The sequence below is a fragment of the Zea mays genome, chromosome 5 (assembly GCF_902167145.1).
Source record: "Zea mays cultivar B73 chromosome 5, Zm-B73-REFERENCE-NAM-5.0, whole genome shotgun sequence".
NCBI classification, from domain to species: Eukaryota; Viridiplantae; Streptophyta; class Magnoliopsida; order Poales; family Poaceae; genus Zea; species Zea mays.
In genome coordinates, this window is record NC_050100.1 from 194,323,902 (window position 1) to 194,343,011 (window position 19,110).

At 42.6% G+C, this 19,110-nt stretch overlaps 1 protein-coding gene and 1 pseudogene across 3 annotated transcripts; one reads left to right on the forward strand and one right to left on the reverse strand.

The window, feature by feature from the left end:
- Window positions 1-2,648: 2,648 nt before the first annotated feature.
- On the forward strand, window positions 2,649-18,857 carry LOC100283484 (Grx_C3 - glutaredoxin subgroup I pseudogene; annotated as a pseudogene). 2 transcript variants are annotated; one of them, NR_174684.1, is made up of 4 exons: window positions 2,649-2,881; window positions 18,094-18,167; window positions 18,266-18,364; window positions 18,493-18,857. The product of NR_174684.1 is annotated as a Grx_C3 - glutaredoxin subgroup I pseudogene, transcript variant 2 (transcript). The 2 variants fall into 2 exon arrangements; NR_174683.1 differs by lacking the exons at window positions 18,094-18,167; window positions 18,266-18,364; window positions 18,493-18,857 and adding exons at window positions 10,390-10,752; window positions 10,889-11,584.
- On the reverse strand, window positions 11,433-13,405 carry LOC109939990 (probable pectate lyase 4). The gene is made up of 3 exons (XM_035959230.1): window positions 12,846-13,405; window positions 12,413-12,764; window positions 11,433-12,276 (listed from the first exon to the last, which is right to left on the reverse strand). Exons 1-3 carry the CDS (start codon window positions 13,078-13,080, stop codon window positions 11,763-11,765), a joined length of 1,101 nt encoding a protein of 366 aa, XP_035815123.1. The 5' UTR covers window positions 13,081-13,405; the 3' UTR covers window positions 11,433-11,762.
- Window positions 18,858-19,110: the final 253 nt, after the last annotated feature.

A 19,110-nucleotide genomic window follows, 5' to 3' on the forward strand; every position in this document is an offset into this window, starting at 1 on the left:
TTGGTTAACTGTTGTCTATTACAACCATGCCTGTGTTTATGAATTCTATGTACTAATGTATGAACTATTTGTATCAACCTTGAATGACTATATGTATGAATTTGTGGCATGTAAGTGGACTTTGTTTTGTATTTGAAGTGTATCCTGGGATGTTAGTGGACTATGTTTTGTGGCATGTTAGTGAACAATTCACTTGTTGTTTCACTTGCTGTTTCAGACCAATTCATATGCTGGTTTTAGATTTTAGACCAATGCACTTGCACCAAAATGTACCTTGGGATTTTAGAACTTGCTTAAGATTTCGGACCAATTCACTTGTTATTTCACATGTTCACAAATTTCAGATTTCAGGCCATTTTTCAAAAATTTCACAGATTTCAGACATCTCACTTGCTGTTTCAGAAATATGAATTGGTTTGACACAAGAAAATGAAATATGAAATCTAAAAACTAAATCTGGTGACACCTGAAAACTGAATCTGAAAAATGTGAACTTGTGCAGTTCTGGTGAAATCTGAAAATTGAATCTGGTTTCACACAAACTTGTGCAGTTCTGGGTGGAACTATGCATAGTTCCTGACAGCTTGTTTCACAAACCATTTCATAGTTCATAGTGAACTAACCATTGCTAAAGTCTGAAACCTGAACTGGTTTCACACATCTCACAGTTAACAGTGAACTGGTCTGAAACAAGTCAAATCAGTTCACACTTTTGACACAAACCATTTCACAGATTTCACAAGTTCACAGATTCAACACAATTTCACATAATCGACACAAGTTCACAGATGGTTCATACAAGTTCACACAAGTTCTCACAAATTAACAAATTTTGGGCAAATGACGTCTTCTTTCTTGGTGTCAACTTCTTTTTTAGCATACAAACACCTGAAGATGGTAATGTCTTTTTGGCAGAAACCTCGGTTGCTCCCACTATGCAAACAACAACATCACATACTTGGACTCCACCTGTAGAAGGATCCACTGCTATTGCTTTCCTCCCTTCAATAGTTGCACAAACTTGGACTCCACCACCCGTAGAAGGTTCCACTGCGACACTTGACGATGGGTATCCACCGACTGAAAATAGCACCAAACATACATCTAATTCAAAAATTAGTCTTAGATTGTATTTATATTGCAAACAACAAGTAAATGACATACCACAAACAACAAGTAACAAACAACAAGTAAAAATTCACACATGTCGTACGTTGGCTGTGATGCATTTGTTGATGGATCATGTGAAGGCTCGTTTGCTCCGGCACACTTTCGGGTCCTCTGCTTTATTTCTTTTTTTGGTACCATTTAATAGACACTTGTAGCTAGTTTGTCTATGTCCAAGTTCACTATATTTTTTTTGCATCTAATAGGTCCTCTTGTAAGGTGCCTTCCCCCTTGTGTGCTACTTGTCTTTGGTTTGATGTCCCCTTAAGACAACCTTTCATTCTCAATTTTCTTTGTCCGCCAACACTTCTTTTTGTTAAAGGTCCTTTTACTACAGACTCCAGGTACATGAGGCCACTGTGAACGATCTCTTATATGATAAATGACCCTAGAATATGCCTCTCTAAACTTATTAACTGAAGAATAGGGGTGCACATGGTTTTCTAGCCTTTCACTTCTAAAACTTGTGATAACAACAACTACATGCTCACAAGGCTTTCCCGTATGCTGTCACTCTAGACAAGAACACTCCTTTACAGCTAGGTCGATAATATGTCTTTCCTGTTTGGCACTATTATCGAACACCTAAGCATGACCTTAGGTTCAACTGCATTATGGTTGGCAAAATGTCTCTATTTAGGACTAGTTTGATGACCAGAGATCACGATAAAATCTAGGCCTGGGCATTCGGTTCTTCGGTTCGGTTCGGTTCGGTTCCTCGGTTCTTGTAGAAATTCGGTTCTTCAAAAACTAGAACCGAAATAGCAAGATAAAGAAATCAGAACCGACTAGTTCGGTTCTCGGTTCTTCGGTTCGGTTCCTCGGTTCTAACCGAACTGTAACAGCCACTCTTAAATTATGAATAACGACAACTTTTGTGAGAAATTTCAGCAACATCTCCCCACAAACAACGACAAGTGCACAATGACTATAATTTCATAGATAATACATGGATGATTAGAGGTTCAACATAAGTCAATAACACAACATCCGAAGTTACAAACACATGTAACAAATTGAATCTAATACTTTTGGGTTTTTCGGTTCTTTCGGTTCTTTCGGTTCTTTGGAGTGCAGAACCGAAAATATCTCATTTATTTCGGTTCTCAAAAAACCAGAACCGAATTTCATAACGGTTCCTTCGGTTCGGTTAGTTCGGTTCCGGTTCTCGGTTATTTCGGTTCGGTTCCTCGGTTCCGGTTCTTTTTGCCCAGGCCTAATAAAATCTATGAAGAGAGATCCCCTTACTATTCCCATGAATCCCCTTTATTTTTCTGTCCACCAAACCAGCCTTTAGTTTGACACCAATTCTTCTCTTTTTCCAAAAGGACCATAATCATCTCTCTAATCTTATCTGCTAGTTCAACAACCGGTAGATCCTTGTGATTTTAACTCAGTTATTAAAACACTCAACTAAATTATTATTGATGTAGTCATAATTAATATCAGGATCGAAAGAACACCTCATCTATCTGAACTTGCTATTCAGCCACGCAATCACGTGGGTCAGGAAAAGGACGAGAGCGGAAAGGACCGAACGGCTCGGGTTGATCCATCGGATCCGAAGGGGCATGGCTCTGGTCAGATTGGCGTTTCCCGTGTTCTTCTTCCTCGCAGCGGCGGAGTTCGCGGCGGGGACGCGGTCGCCGTCGGCTTTCGTACAAAACGCCATCTACTCCAACCGCATCACCATCTTCTCCAAGACTTACTGCCCGTAAGTTATCCCTTCCAAACACCAACCGCTTCGGCATACCGCTGCCTCTGCTTGCTCACTTTCGCCCTCGAAATCTGGCGGAAGGTATGGAATCTTTGGGGTCCGCGGTAGCACGGGTAGCCGATTGTATATAAGCGCTTAGTTTAGATCCCAACAAGTTTCCAGTCTAGCCGCGGTTTTGCTTGGCGGAGGCTTGGTTTATGTCGTGAATTGGATGGATTTTGCAGATGGTCGGGTGCGAATTAGGGCATTTCCTGTGCAATTGAGCACCAGGAAGTGGAGAATTGGTTGGGTTCATTTCAGTGGTATTGCGGATGTGGTTGCTGTGGTGCAAATCGAGCTGTTTAGCTGCTAAAACTGAAAAAAATGGAAGCTAGGAACTGTTTCATGTTTGATGGAGCATGGATTTGGTTCGGTGAATCTGTAGTAACAGTATAACACCGTGACGTTTGCTTTGTTCTGCAGAGTATGCTGCTCTAGTTTATGGCATAAGATGCTGGTCTACATTCTATTGCGAGTAAATTAGGCTATAGGTTCAGATCATACTGTTGTTGATCAGCACCCCATGTGAACTATACAGTGCAGACTATTGTGCAGAACCTGGTTGTTTGATCATAATTCTACTTCCTCTGGAGATAAAGTGGCTTGCTTTTCTGTATGTCTAATTTTTTGTTTGACCATTGAAAAGCAAACAACCAACTTATGGATCAAATCAGTATTACTGCAAGAAGTATATTTGACCCTTAACACTATTTATAAATTAGATAAAGTTTCACGATTAAAACTGACGGACGGATGTTATTGGCCTAGAAATAGCTCGAAAGCATGTAGGCTTAACAACCTTTGCACTAAATTATTGTGATTAACGTTGTACTTTATAGTGATAAAAATTAATTGGAATTATATAGTTCCTTTTGTTTTGTAGAAGCAAACTGAGTTAGGCTATAATAATAGAGATTGATGATTAGGTTTATATGGTTTCTTTTGTGAATTTTATTAAGGATCAACTAGTAAGTGTCATGAAGTTGATAGACATAAATAGCGACACGTTTCTTTTGACGTACTATAAAAAGCGCTGGAATAATCAAGATAGTCAAGAGGGTGAATTTGGTGTATCTAATTTTCTTGGACAAATTGTCACACCCGGTTCCAGGGGGTAGAACCGAGCGCATACCATATGTGTGCCAGGATCCATCTCCACACATATGTTGACGTCACAAGTGTAATATATCAAAAGACAATGCAATAAAGGCGTAAAGAGAGTATAAAACTTTATTACATCATCTGAAACATTGTGTCTTAAACAAGTATCACATCAAAGTTAAGCGGAAATAAACAACTGGGCAATCTTCCACAGGAAGTTGACCGGCGCATCGTTAGACTTAGAATTCCTCGTCGATAAATTCTCCATCAAAGTCTCCAGCATCACCCTCTGATCAAAATATTAGCAAGGGTGAGCTCACTTATGGTCGGGGCTCAGCAAGTGGGGGAAAAATTAATGCAGGTATAACAAGGTGAGGCTAAGGTTGAGCAGTAAGCATTTTAGTTGGTCAACATTTTATTATCAACACCTGTCTTACTAATAAGAGTGAATCCCAAATATCCCATTTAAACAAAGGAATATGAATATATCAAAAACACTTAAGTGAAACCACTTAAGCAAATTATTGGCAGATCATCAGATCTCAATTTATGTCCATCTTTAAGTTCAATTATCATGTGAGGAGTCCAGGTTGCTCATAACCGGGAGCACGACTGATATATCAGTTTTACACTCTGCAGAGGTGGTACAACTTTACCCACAAGCCATGTATCCCATCTAGCCCGGGTTGATCGGACCCTTAGACACTGCCGAGGTGAATGACTAGGGATCCATTATGAGGTTTTCACAAAATACACTTAATACAAAGCAACCCGCTAAGGTTTCTAAGACGATGGTGGTGGCCCCCTGGGTGAAGTACCTTAGCCAAGAATACGACCCCATGTTAACGTGGGCTGCCAGCACCTACCGCTCCCCCTCTTGCCCATCTTTTAGGTAAGGTGCTAGGCACTAAGCATATAGAGCTAATTACCAAAGCCAGAGCCATGATAGCACTCGTGGTTGCACTGTTATCCTGGGTGGTCACTCCATGTTCCAATTAATTTGTAATAAAGTTATCTTAACCATCGGGTTAATGTCATAATTGCCAATTAACATTTTTGGAACATTAAAACCAATTAAAGAGTGACATTAAGAATCATTAAGTTGAGCAGTAGCATAAATCTTGCACAGCTTAATTATTTTCCCAGGTTAAACAAGGAATACAGGTAGTAAATCTAGGAAATCCTTAATTAGGTAAGCCCATCAAATTATGCAATATATCGAAAAGTAAACATTGTTATATGCAATGAGTAGGTACAAACAGAATATGCAGAGGGAGAATCCACTTGCCTTGCTCAAAAGCGTCTTGCGGGTCGTCCTCGAACGAGTTCGGATTCTCTACCACACAGTCCGCTTCTATTATAGTCGCACATCGCACATACAAAAATAAAGTATACACCCATAAATAAACATGCACCATTACATGCACATTAACACGTCGCACTAATCACATTTTAATTACGTACTAATCGCGTAAATACTTATGAATTCAATTATAGCTATTAATGTGAATCCTAATGGTGAATTTAGGAGTGGGTGCAATAAATATAATTTTAACTAATATTAATTTATTTTAACACCATCAATGAAATTAAAAAAATACTTATTATCTTTTAATACTAATAAATAAATTAATACCTTTTATTCCTTCTAACTCAAATTAGTTAGTATAGCAAAAATGAATTTAATAATATTAATATTCTAAAAATCTACATAAATTGGTAATTGGACTTTTTATACACAAGTGAGGATATTTTTACATAAACTAATATTTTGTTTAGTCTAGAAATCTAAGTGCTCAATTTGCGAACAAGATTATTTAACTAGCAAAATCTATTTACCACACTACTGGTGATCTTTTCTCTTTTTCCTTCTAAAAAGAAAATGCTAATAAAATAAATAGATAAATCATCCAAAATCCTATATTATTCATATGACCTGAGTTCTATATCATTTTTCTAATCCATCAAAAATGCACCTATAATTCTCCAGATAGTTTCTAGAATTTATCGTGACCAAAATTGACTATAAATTCTTATCTAGTATTTTTATCACCAACATGTGACTATTAAATCTACGTCATATTTCTCTAAACCAAAATCAACGCGTCGATTAACATGAAATAACACGGTGCACTACTAATCGCATATTTCTAACAAATTCCGTAGCGCACACAAATACATAAATCGGAATCACATGTGTTCATATTACAACAAACAAACTATACAACACATGAATCGAATCGAAAGCACTTTATAAAAATACATAAAATAAATTTGGGTCGTCATCAACCTCGGGTTCGTGCGTGTGACGGGGATGAATCGACAAGTTTCGACCGGACGGAGAGCGGGGCTCGACTACGGACAGCGAGTACGTGGCTCCGGTGAACTCCGGCGACGAATGGCACACTCCGGCGAACTCCACGGGCTCCGGCGACGAGCGGCAAACTCCGGCGACGAACGGCAACGAACGGCAACGGCACTAGCGATGAGCGAGGAGTGCTAGAGGGAGAGGCAAATTCGAGTAGGCAGGAATGGGGATGCTCTGCTGTTCCCTTTTATAGAGAGAGGGAGGGGAGAAGAATGGTCTGCCAGAGTAACGTGGTCTTTATTAGCCATCACTACATCAGTTTCTTCAAGGAGCATAATGGAGGAGGAATGGGGGAGGAGAAACGGAGGGATTCAAGCTCCATTAATCACAGAAACGGTCGCACGGGTCACGGCGGTTGCAGACGCGGTGCTCGGGTCGGTCGGCTTGGGCGCTCGCGCGCGGCTGGACGCGCGCTCGACGCGGCATCGGGCAGCGCAGGGGCCGGCTCGGCGCGGTGGTGCTCGGCCGCCTGGGCTCGCGCGCAGGCGCGACGGCTGGCGCGGCTCGCACGGCCTGGCCAGGGTGCACGCGCGGCGCGCAGGTCGGGTTCGCCGTCGTGCGGCTGCTGGCGCTCGCACGCGAGAGAGCAGAGAGAGGAGAGAGTGGGAGAGAGAGAAGTGAGAGAGAGAGAAGTGAGGGAGAGAGAAGTGAGGGAGAGAGAGGAGTGAGCGGCGGCGGCTGCTGGGAAATTGAGCAGGCGCGCGCGCGGCTGGGAATAGGGTTTGGGGATTGGGCCCCTAGGTGGGCCGGCTGGGTGGTTTTAGGTTTTTTTTTCTTTTCTTTTTTTAAATTTCGAAATTCATTTTTAAAGAACTCTAAAAATCATAAAAAATTACCAAAAATATTTATAAATGGAGTACTTGTTTTTAGACTAATAATTACTATAATACTTAATTATTATTTAATTACTAGTATCTCTTTTAAAATGAATTGATATTAAACATCCGATAAGAAATCAAACGCATGCAAAGAAAACGATGCAAATAAATAATTTAAACACTAAAAAAATCATTACCCTAATTAATATAAAAACTAAATTCATTATTTTAATTGATGGCTTTTATGGTGTTACACAAATTAAAATTTAAACACAAGCTTAACTATCTCCGTTTGTTTAATAATGTGTCTAATAATATGATAAAAAGTTTATATCCTGATTTTCTATTTTATGCTACGATGGTAATTTTAAAGATGTTAATTTTAAAATTGAATTACTCAAATATAAATGTATAAAATAAGTAAAAGATCAATGGACTCCTCGATGTTTTGTATTATAGATGTTGTTAATCTTGGAGATGTTATACGTGCATCTCATATGGCACACCGCAGTACATAGTTGGCTTCGATCCTATTTGGCAAGTGATTAGAGATGTCAACGGGTACCCGCGACCCAATACTCAATGAGTATTTACTCTATTAAGGTATGTAGTATATGGTCTAAATGTTCTATCCATGGATCTCTTGTTCGGCAAAAACCTTTACCCAATTAGTAAACAGGTATAAGAACGTTCTGCCCCCACCCATACTCGTTAACCCGTGGGTATAAAATATCAGGTATAAACTTAGCCCAAAAGTATGAACTTGGGCTTTAGTCATATATCTCTATTTCCTTTTGGGCGATATATAATAGAAGGCTTAATAACTATATGATGATCATGTAATAGAACATGTAATGTGTTATGTGTTACTATCCTAGTGTTGCTAATATATCCAATTATCTATGGTGTTCTTGAATAGATAATTAAATGATGCTAGAAATTTTGTAATGTATATACTTGACATTTGTATAATGTAGATGTTTAATCTTTGTGGGTACGGATGATCCGACAGGTAACCTATATCCACATGGGTATGGGTATGAGTGTAAATTCATATCCATCGGTGAATATGAGTGACCCGATGTGACTTTTTTTTATCTTGAATATAGATATGAGATACTAATATCCAATAGTTATTTATCCATTGCCATCTCATGGATGCCCGCGCGACAAGATAAGAGATCATAGTGCTCATGTACGCCATCAATGCCATTTTTTTTAAATGAACAACATTTGAAGCCTTTTCCATGAGAAAGAGAAAGGAGAACTAAAATATTTATAAAAGTTCCTTATAGCAACTTCAATAGGAACCCTAATCACATAAATAAATTAAAATATACGTAGAACTTTAATAAGAAAAGACAGCTCCAACAGGAGCCTTATTTTAATGAGATTCGTGTAAACTTGAAGGGTAGCATATTTGTATCTCACATAGCCGCAGGCCCGCAGCCGGTATGGTTCGCGCTCGTCCCAGCCACCTCGGATATTTTCGCTTTCTTCTTCGCCGCCACCGGCTCCCATTCCACCGCCAAGGTCAGCTTGGTTTCCATCGCCGCATCGCGTGTGCCAACCCCGCTCCCATCTCGACTGTCACCGTCCGAACTCCGAACTCCGAAGAACTGATCCGTTCTGCACCCGCCCTCTCTAAAGTTCCTGCACTCGTCCCTCTCCAAAGTTCCTGCAGATTCACTTCTTTCCTGCCAGCCAGAGCCATGGTTCGGGAGGATTTGTGGTGTGACAGCGCTACAACAAATCTGTCAACGGGGACTCTCATCCTCTTGCTCATAGAAAGAACTGCAGTGTTACAGGTAGGTAATTACCAGAGTACTACTACTAAGTAAATCTGTCAAAGGCAGTCATGGCATCCATATCCTTCGCATTAGTACTGGGAGTGGCACACGCACCGCACACATACTACTACACAATGATTTCAAGTCGCCTAGTCGCCTGGTCGAACACTGGGACCGACCAGGCGACTAGTCGCGATTAGGCGACGACTAGGGCGACTAGTCGACCCCTAGTCGGTCCTAGTCGGTCCCTGGTCGTCCTAGACTATTAGCTATACTTATATAGGTATATATATAAATATACCTCTATACATTATATAAATTAGAACAAACAACTAGGATAAACAAAGTAACATATTGCTTCATTGTGATTTGTGACTTACCTGAATGGCATAATCTCCAATTCTTCATCTCTCCATCTGTCCATCAATCTTGCAGCCCTACCTCTTGAGTCCAGGAGGAGGGGCAGGGACGCAGGGGCAGTGGCGCAGTGCAAGAGAAGGGAGAGGCAGGAGGTGCAAGAGAGGAGAGGAGAGGACAGAGGAGACGTGCAGAGGCCAGAGAGCCAGTGTTGGCGGCTAGGGTAGAATAGGAGAGGAGAGGAGACTTGCAGTCACTATAGATGGGCTAAAAAAGGCCCAATAACTGAACCCTAGCCAGGACGACCAGATCACACAAGTCGGACGACTAGTCGCCCTAGTCGACGATTAGTCGGACGACCAGGACGACTAGGTTGTCTAGTCGAGTCGTCCGCCAAATCGTGCACTAAATACCGACCAGCCCGACTAATCGCGATTAATCGCGATTAGTCGGACGACTTGAAATCACTGCTACTACATCTACTAGTATGTAGTGGAGTGCTTGAAAGGCATAAGACTGCCCGCAGCAGCTGCCGCGCGCTCGCCCCCTCCCCTTGCATGGCGGCTACAGGAGCACGCGGCAGGCCGTAGCGCGCCCCCCTACGAGGCTCCCCGTGGCGCGGTTCCTTTCTCTCTCCCACTCAATCCAGGGGTTCACTGTTCATCATCTACGACATTATGTTGTGGGTCCACAAGTAATTATTAGTAGATAAAAAATTGATAGTAGATATAGAGAATGATATTTTATAGTTGTAGTGGGTTATAGAGGGAGTATTTAGGGAGAACTACTGCGGGAGATGAAAAAATAGGAGGTGAAATTTTGATGATGTGACGCAAAAAGTGATATAGAAGGAAAAATTTAGAGGAAACCGCTGCGGATAGCCTAAGCGAATTTTTTTCTTCTTCTTCTTGGGTCTACATCCATTTGCTTGTCCACTAGCCGGCTAGTTTACTCCGCTTTTTGGGTTTTCCACGTCTCTCTACAATTGTGACTGTTAGACCACCTATAATTGTGACTGTTGACCACCTATAGATGCGGTTCAGCTAGCCCTCCGACCCCCCTCTCGAGAGTTCCGCTCCACCGCGGCGAAGGAAGTGGCGGAGAAGGAAGTGCCGCGCGGAGGAGCCCCTGTGGATCGTCTTTGAGGTGTCCGGCACCATCCACCTCCACTCCTACCTCCGCGTCTCCTCGTACAAGACCATCGACGGGCGCGGCCAGCGCGTGGTGCTCACCGGCAAGGGGCTTCAGCTCAAGTCATGCCACCACGTCATCATCTGCAACCTGGTGTTCGAAGGAGGCCGCGGGCACGACGTGGATGGCATCCAGGTCAAGCCCGACTCCACCAACATCTGGATTGACCGCTGCACCCTCGCCGACTACAATGACGACCTCAAGGTCTTTTCACTCTTCCTTCCCCTGTAAATCTTATTACTATATTGCAAAAAAACTGCTATCCGATGTGGAAATTTTGTAGTAATCGATATATTAGCTTCACGATTGAACCAACCAATTAACAAATTACTGCACGCAGATGCCATTTTATGCGGCACGACAAGACGATGCTCATCGGTGCCGACCCCACGCACGTCGGCGACCGATGCATCAGGGTCACCATCCACCATTGCTTCTTCGACGGCACGCGGCAGAGGCACCCCCGCCTCCGCTTCAGAAAGGTTCACCTCTACAGCGACAAGATTTTGGAACCAACAACCACGGCTTGAATTCCCATTTACACATAATTTTAGCTTTTGTTAACATTTAAATATGGGGGAGCAGGGTGACGCACTAGTGTTGTCATATGCATCAACTACCGTTTGACTATAAGCTAAAATCTAAGATAGACACGAGACTTATTCTACCATATTACGGTTATGAAAATGAGGTGCATAATCAACCGTCCTCCCATACCTCAAAAAAATGAAATCTAAATGACAATCTTGACATACCTTTTTATTTATTAGCTTTTGGAGGATCCTTTGTCATAACCACCATGCACAGCTAAACCATCAAGCTCTGCAAGCTCAGTTAAAATTCCTGCATTCCTTATGAATGGAGATCCTCATTCTCTGTGAATGTCTACAAAGTAGATTGACGTGTCTTGCAGCTTTCTAGTATAAGACATACGAGTAGCATTCACAACTAAAAGCTATTGTAATGCTATGGATGAGAGAAATATCTTTACATTGGGAATTGTATGTACTATAAATAAAGATACAAATAGAAAACCATAACAACTTTTCTACTACATTTCAGAGAGGGGGCAGATGAAGAGGAGTGGCATACAAATGCGGCTCTACCATGAAACAAATGCTGAATTACCTAGGATGAGATGCATACAAATGCAGTGCTTCCGTGAAACGAATATTCTTACAGAAGCGAGCTGCAGCATATCAGAATGATGAAAGTCAGCGATCATCCGGGGGGCGGGGCACCGACTGCCATCCTGCGCAGAGCTGTATTATGTCCTTGAGCGCCGGCGACGCTGGCTCCATGGTCCGCTGCTGGTAGTAGTCCTCTGGCCTGAAGACAGACCCAGGGTTATCGATCAGGCAGGGCAGCGCGCCATTGAGGAAGGCGTCCCCTTCCGAGCTGATCGACCCTGCCACCACGTCCTCTTGGTCGCCGGCCTTCTCCGGCATGTACTTGAATACAGTTGTCTTCTTTGGGGGCCCTCCACCTGCCTCGTAGATGTTGCACTGGGACACGATCTGGGCCTCTACGCCTGCGCAGACGGCGTAGATGCCCCAGCTGCGCGTGTAGTTGTTGTAGAGGTGAACCTTTCCGAAGCGGAGGCGGGGGTGCCTCTGCCGCGTGTCGTCGAAGAAGCAATGGTGGATGGTGACCCTGATGCAGCGGTCGCCGACGTGCGTGGGGTCGGCACCGATGAGCATCGTCTTGTCGTGCCGCATAAAATGGCATCTGCGTGCAGTAATTTGTTAATTGGTTGGTTCAATCGTGAAGCTAATATATCGATTACTACAAAATTTCCGCATCGGATAGCAGTTTTTTTGCAATATAGTAATTAGATTTACAGGGGAAGGAAGAGTGAAAAGACCTTGAGACTGTGATGTCTGTGCTCTGGCGCGTGATGTCGATGAGGCCGTCATCGTAGTCGGCGAGGGTGCAGCGGTCAATCCAGATGTTGGTGGAGTCGGGCTTGACCTGGATGCCATCCACGTCGTGCCCGCGGCCTCCTTCGAACACCAGGTTGCAGATGATGACGTGATGGCATGACTTGAGCTGGAGCCCCTTGCCGGTGAGCACCACGCGCTGGCCACGCCCGTCGATGGTCTTGTACGAGGAGACACGGAGGTAGGAGTGGAGGTGGATGGTGCCGGACACCTCGAAGACGATCCACAGGGGCTCCTCCGCGTGGCACGCCTCCCTCAGACTCCCGGGCCCGTTGTCTGCGCCACGCCGATTCATTCAGGAATCAAAGGATCGGGAAGCGCTGGGCGCGATCTAACTCCTTGTCGTACGTAACGTACCTTGGAGCGACGTGACGCGGTGGATGGCTCCGTAGAGGCCCCCGATGGCGTGGCGGCCGAAGCCCTCGGCGCCTCCGACCAGCGCGCGGAGCTTGTGGTCCACGTCCTGGTACGGCATCTCCCAGCCGCCGTGACGCTCGCCCTGAGGGTGAGGAGGGTGTCGCGGCGGCGATGGCGGACGAGGCGGAGGCGGAGGCGAAGAATCCATGTAGGGCCCCGAAACTCGTGAACCCATAGAACAGAGACGCGGTACGTCCTAAGCTGCCGGCGGCGGTCGAACGCCTCGCCTGTCTCCTCCCACGACGCTTCCTACCGGGCTACCCGGCCAGATCTGCCGACACGGCGGCAGCGAGGAAGAGTCCGAGCGGGGACAGGGACAGGAGGATGGCGATGTACGTGGGCCAGACGGCAGCGGGGGGCCGCGTACACCTTCCGCACGAAGGCCCAGCGCAGGCGCGGATCCTCCTCCTCCTCCGCCACTTCCTTCGCCGCGGTGGAGCGGAACTCTCGAGAGGGGGGTCGGAGGGCTAGTTGAACCGCATCTATAGGTGGTCAACAGTCACAATTATAGGTGGTCTAACAGTCACAATTGTAGAGAGACGTGGAAAACCCAAAAAAGCAAAACTAGCCGGCTAGTGGACAAGCAAATGGATGTAGCCCAAGAAGAAGAAGAAAAAAATTCGCTTAGGCTATCCGCAGCGGTTTCCTCTAAATTTTTCCTTCTATATCACTTTTTGCGTCACATCATCAAAATTTCACCTCCTATTTTTTCATCTCCCTAAATACTCCCTCTATAACCCACTACAACTATAAAATATCATTTTCTATATCTACTATCAATTTTTTATCTACTAATAATTACTTGTGGACCCACAACATAGTGTCGTAGATGATGAACAGTGAACCCCTGGATTGAGTGGGAGAGAGAAAGGAACCGCGCCACGGGGAGCCTCGTAGGGGGGCGCGCTACGGCCTGCCGCGTGCTCCTGTAGCCGCCATGCAAGGGGAGGGGGCGAGCGCGCGGCAGCTGCTGCGGGCAGTCTTATGCCTTTCAAGCACTCCACTACATACTAGTAGATGTAGTAGTATGTGTGCGGGGCGTGTGCCACTCCCAGTACTGATGCGAAGGATATGGATGCCATGACTGCCTTTGACAGATTTACTTAGTTGTAGTACTCTGGTAATTACCTACCTGTAACACTGCAGTTCTTTCTATGAGCAAGAGGATGAGAGTCCCCGTTGACAGATTTGTTGTAGCGCTGTCACACCACAAATCCTCCCGAACCATGGCTCTGGCTGGCAGGAAAGAAGTGAATCTGCAGGAACTTTGGAGAGGGACGAGTGCAGGAACTTTAGAGAGGGCGGGTGCAGAACGGATCAGTTCTTCGGAGTTCGGAGTTCGGACGGTGACAGTCGAGATGGGAGCGGGGTTGGCACACGCGATGCGGCGATGGAAACCAAGCTGACCTTGGCGGTGGAATGGGAGCCGGTGGCGGCGAAGAAGAAAGCGAAAATATCCGAGGTGGCTGGGACGAGCGCGAACCATACCGGCTGCGGGCCTGCGGCTATGTGAGATACAAATATGCTACCCTTCAAGTTTACACGAATCTCATTAAAATAAGGCTCCTGTTGGAGCTGTCTTTTCTTATTAAAGTTCTACGTATATTTTAATTTATTTATGTGATTAGGGTTCCTATTGAAGTTGCTATAAGGAACTTTTATAAATATTTTAGTTCTCCTTTCTCTTTCTCATGGAAAAGGCTTCAAATGTTGTTCATTTAAAAAAAATGGCATTGATGGCGTACATGAGCACTATGATCTCTTATCTTGTCGCGCGGGCATCCATGAGATGACAATGGATAAATAACTATTGGATATTAGTATCTCATATCTATATTCAAGATAAAAAAAGTCACATCGGGTCACTCATATTCACCGATGGATATGAATTTACACTCATACCCATACCCATGTGGATATAGGTTACCTGTCGGATCATCCGTACCCACAAAGATTAAACATCTACATTATACAAATGTCAAGTATATACATTACAAAATTTCTAGCATCATTTAATTATCTATTCAAGAACACCATAGATAATTGGATATATTAGCAACACTAGGATAGTAACACATTACATGTTCTATTACATGATCATCAAATAGTTATTAAGCCTTCTATGATATATCGCCCAAAAGGAAATAGAGATATATGACTAAAGCCCAAGTTCATACTTTTGGGCTAAGTTTATACCGGATATTTTATACCCACGGGTTAACGAGTATGAGTGGGGGCAGAACGTTCTTATACCCGTTTACTAATTGGGTAAAGGTTTTTGCCGAACAAGAGATCCATGGATAGAACATTTAGACCATATACTACATACCTTAATAGAGTAAATACTCATTGAGTATTGGGTCGCGGGTACCCGTTGACATCTCTAATCACTTGCCAAATAGGATCGAAGCCAACTATGCACTGCGGTGTGCCATATGAGATGCACGTATAACATCTCCAAGATTAACAACATCTATAATACAAAACATCGAGGAGTCCATTGATCTTTTACTTATTTTATACATTTATATTTGAGTAATTCAATTTTAAAATTAACATCTTTAAAATTACCATCGTAGCATAAAATAGAAAATCAGGATATAAACTTTTTATCATATTATTAGACACATTATTAAACACACGGAGATAGTTAAGCTTGTGTTTAAATTTTAATTTGTCCAAGAAAAATTAGAGACACCAAATTCACCCTCTTGACTATCTTGATTATTCCAGCGCTTTTTATAGTACGTCAAAAGAAACGTGTCGCTATTTTATGTCTATCAACTTCATGACACTTACTAGTTGATCCTTAATAAAATTCACAAAAGAAACCATATAAACCTAATCATCAATCTCTATTATTATAGCCTAACTCAGTTTGCTTCTGCAAAACAAAAGGAACTATATAATTCCAATTAATTTTTATCACTATAAAGTACAACGTTAATCACAATAATTTAGTGCAAAGGTTGTTAAGCCTACATGCTTTCGAGCTATTTCTAGGCCAATAACATCCGTCCGTCAGTTCTAATCGTGAAACTTTATCTAATTTATAAATAGTGTTAAGGGTCAAATATACTTGTTGCAGTAATACTGATTTGATCCATAAGTTGGTTGTTTGCTTTTCAATGGTCAAACAAAAAATTAGACATACAGAAAAGCAAACCACTTTATCTCCAGAGGAAGTAGAATTATGATCAAACAACCAGGTTCTGCACAAGTCTGTATCATGTGGACTGACTACTTTGTTCACAGACTTAACAAGCCCAACTGTCTTGAGCTGGCCAGTAGCCAGTTGGCCTGTTACTTGCAGAGTGGATTTGAACTGATTTGTTATATGGTTGTACCTAGACACGCACACCTTGGTTACATGTGAAGTTATTTTAGTGTTCTTTGTTTCTGATTTAGTTTTCATGATAGAGGCTATCGATGAGTTTGAATTTATTAGACTGGTTTCTTCTATTCTGTGGTCAGAAGTACAGTAGGCATCATACACCATGGTCCACAAGATTATATTCATATGCCATTTTCATGTTTTTATTGCAGCATACGAAGCCTAGATGTTTGGTGTATCGATTTGTAATATGTATTTATCAGAAAAAGGGTAAATACAGGGAAGGCCTTTTTTGTTTTTTTGGTAAATATGCTTCCTACAAGGATTGTGTATATTGAGCAGGTATATCTTGTAGTGCCCTTGTCGTTATAATTCTAAGCATTTTTTTGTGAAAAGCCAACTTAAGGACCTTCTCAAAACTCACCCCTGTTGAATCAGAGAACAGTGAGAATCCCCCTTCAACATGCCCTCACCTTCCCTGCCTACCGTGTTGTCAATGGCTATTCAAGGGAAGGGGATCGTTCCTTTTTTTTATCTTGATGCACTTTGTTTGTTTTATTCTTACTTTTAGCTTGTCTCATTCTTCTCTCCAATGTTGCTACTGTGCCCTTTCTGTTATGGGCACGATGTTGTCTGTTATTTCTTCCACCACCACCAGAACAAAGCCTTTTCGTTCTAAGCAAGTTCGGGTATGCTATATTTGAAACCTAACAAAAACTACAAATCAAGGTTCAGTCACGTGGACAGCTATTTTTCATTTGCTTTTATTCAAGTCTAAGTCTTTGGGTGCATTCCATTCTTTCAAGTCTGCTTTTACTGCATCTTTCCATGCCAACTTCGACTTCCCCCTGTCTCTCTTCCCATTTACTATAACACCTTAGTATTCCACTACACACTGGTGCCTCTGGATGTTTCCATTGGATATGTCCAAACTATCTTAATCGATGTTGCATAAACTGTTTTTCAATTGGTGATACCTCTAACCTACACATATTATCGATTCAGACACGATCACTTCTTGTATGGCCACAAATCCAACGTAACATATGTATTTCTATAGCACTTATCTACTGAACATGACGTCTTTCGTAGACTAACATCCTGCATCATACAACTTAGTAGGTCTAATTAATGTTCTATAAAACTTTCCTTTTAGCTTATGTGGTATCCTCTTGTCATATAGAACGTTAGAGACTTGATGCCACTTCATCCCACCATGCTTTGATTATATGGCTAACATCTTCATCAATATCCCATTTTTCTGTAGCATTGATCCTGAATACTGAAAGACATCCTTCTTAGACACTGCTTGACCTTCCAAACTAACATCTCCTTCCTCGTATCTAGCAGTGCCGAAGTCACATCTCATATATTCGGCGTTAGTTCTACTGAGTCTGAGTCTAAACCCTTGTGTGTTAGTGCTTCCATTTCTTTGAAATCCAATGTGCTAGCCACCTAAACCAAAAGAACATTATGGTGGTTGTTGCTTCATTAGAGAAGCATTTTACTTTCATCAAGCGTTCTCCCTTTTCATTTCCCGTATCATGTCTTGCTTGGATATGGATCTTTGTCTCCATTACTTGGGTTACTGCTGTAGACTTAATGCAAAGATACACCGTTTTTCCACGTATTCACGAATATATATTGGTACTGCTATAGAAGCACAGATAATGCTTAAGCTCTAGTAAGGTTATCAGATAATGTGGTGGTATACTGGTATTGATGCTAGGTGAAGTCAAGTCCTGATTCTGTACCCAAAGACACTTCTTTTCATGGTCCGATTATTTTTCCAGTATTAAGTACTTGTAGTGGTTACTTTATTGCTAAATGCTTATTTTGCTCCCTTTCTCACAGCTACTCCATGCGTGCTAAGCACATATTTCGAGACCTTAAGGAAGATCCATATGTTGTTGAACTAGATACCCGAGGTAATCATCTTTGATTTACATGCAAATTCAATGCAATCACATACTTTGTTGGTTTTGTCTGCAAGAGTTGCAAAGCCTAATGTACACGTGTCATGCAGTGGATGGGCGTGACATTCAAAGTGTTCTCCTGGACCTAGTTGGGCGTCGTACTGTGCCACAGGTGTTTGTCAATGGACAGCATATTGGTGGCTCAGACGGTTAGCGTTTAAACCTTGAGTGCTCTTAAACCGTCTAGCTGCACTGTTGTTTCAATGTAACTATTTAAGCATACTGCTACCTTGGTTGATACCAACAGCCAACATTTTTGTTTGCTCAATAATTGCAGATACAGTAAATGCGCTTTCAAATGGACAGCTCCAGAAACTTCTCGGGAAGAGTCAGTCACAATGATGGGTCGCTGGACAAGCTTGCACTGTCAAGAACACGTGAGTATATGTTTGGGAGGGGTGTTCTTTTGTGTTTAGGGCTGAACAGAATCTGGTGTTGTGACAACCATCTGTACTGCTGGATTTGTGATCTGCTCAATTGCACCCATCCATGTTTTACCTTGTTCATTATGGAAATTATTAGTATAGGTAGCTCAATGAACTAGCTGCATAGGCTATCCTCAGAAAAAAAATTCCTAAACTTCTGACGACTTTATTGGTATCGACATCCTCCGTTACAAAGTCATTTTAGATTTTCTAGGTACATAATTTTTGCTATATATATGGACCTCAGACATAGCACATTTAGGTCCTTTTAACTTGCGTCGCTTGTTTCAGTCCTCTCTCAATTGTATTTGTATCACGTCACTCTAAAATCATACTACCTCCGTTTTTGAATATTTGTCGTCCGCTAGTTCGTTTTTGAACGAAATCACGATAAATAAAAAAATATGGAGGGACTAGTTGGGTACTATTCTTATCTCTCTTTCATTCCATAATGTTAGAATCCTGTTTAG

Bases quoted from the DNA above. Each gene is read 5' to 3' on its own strand.
- LOC109939990 (XM_035959230.1), bottom strand. From the start codon at position 13,080: ATGGGTTCACGAGTTTCGGGGCCCTACATGGATTCTTCGCCTCCGCCT. The intron at 12,765-12,845 runs GTACGTTACGTA...GGCGTGGCGCAG, and splicing joins CCGCGTCACGTCGCTCCAAG to ACAACGGGCCCGGGAGTCTG. The intron at 12,277-12,412 runs GTCTTTTCACTC...TACTGCACGCAG, and splicing joins ACAGACATCACAGTCTCAAG to ATGCCATTTTATGCGGCACG.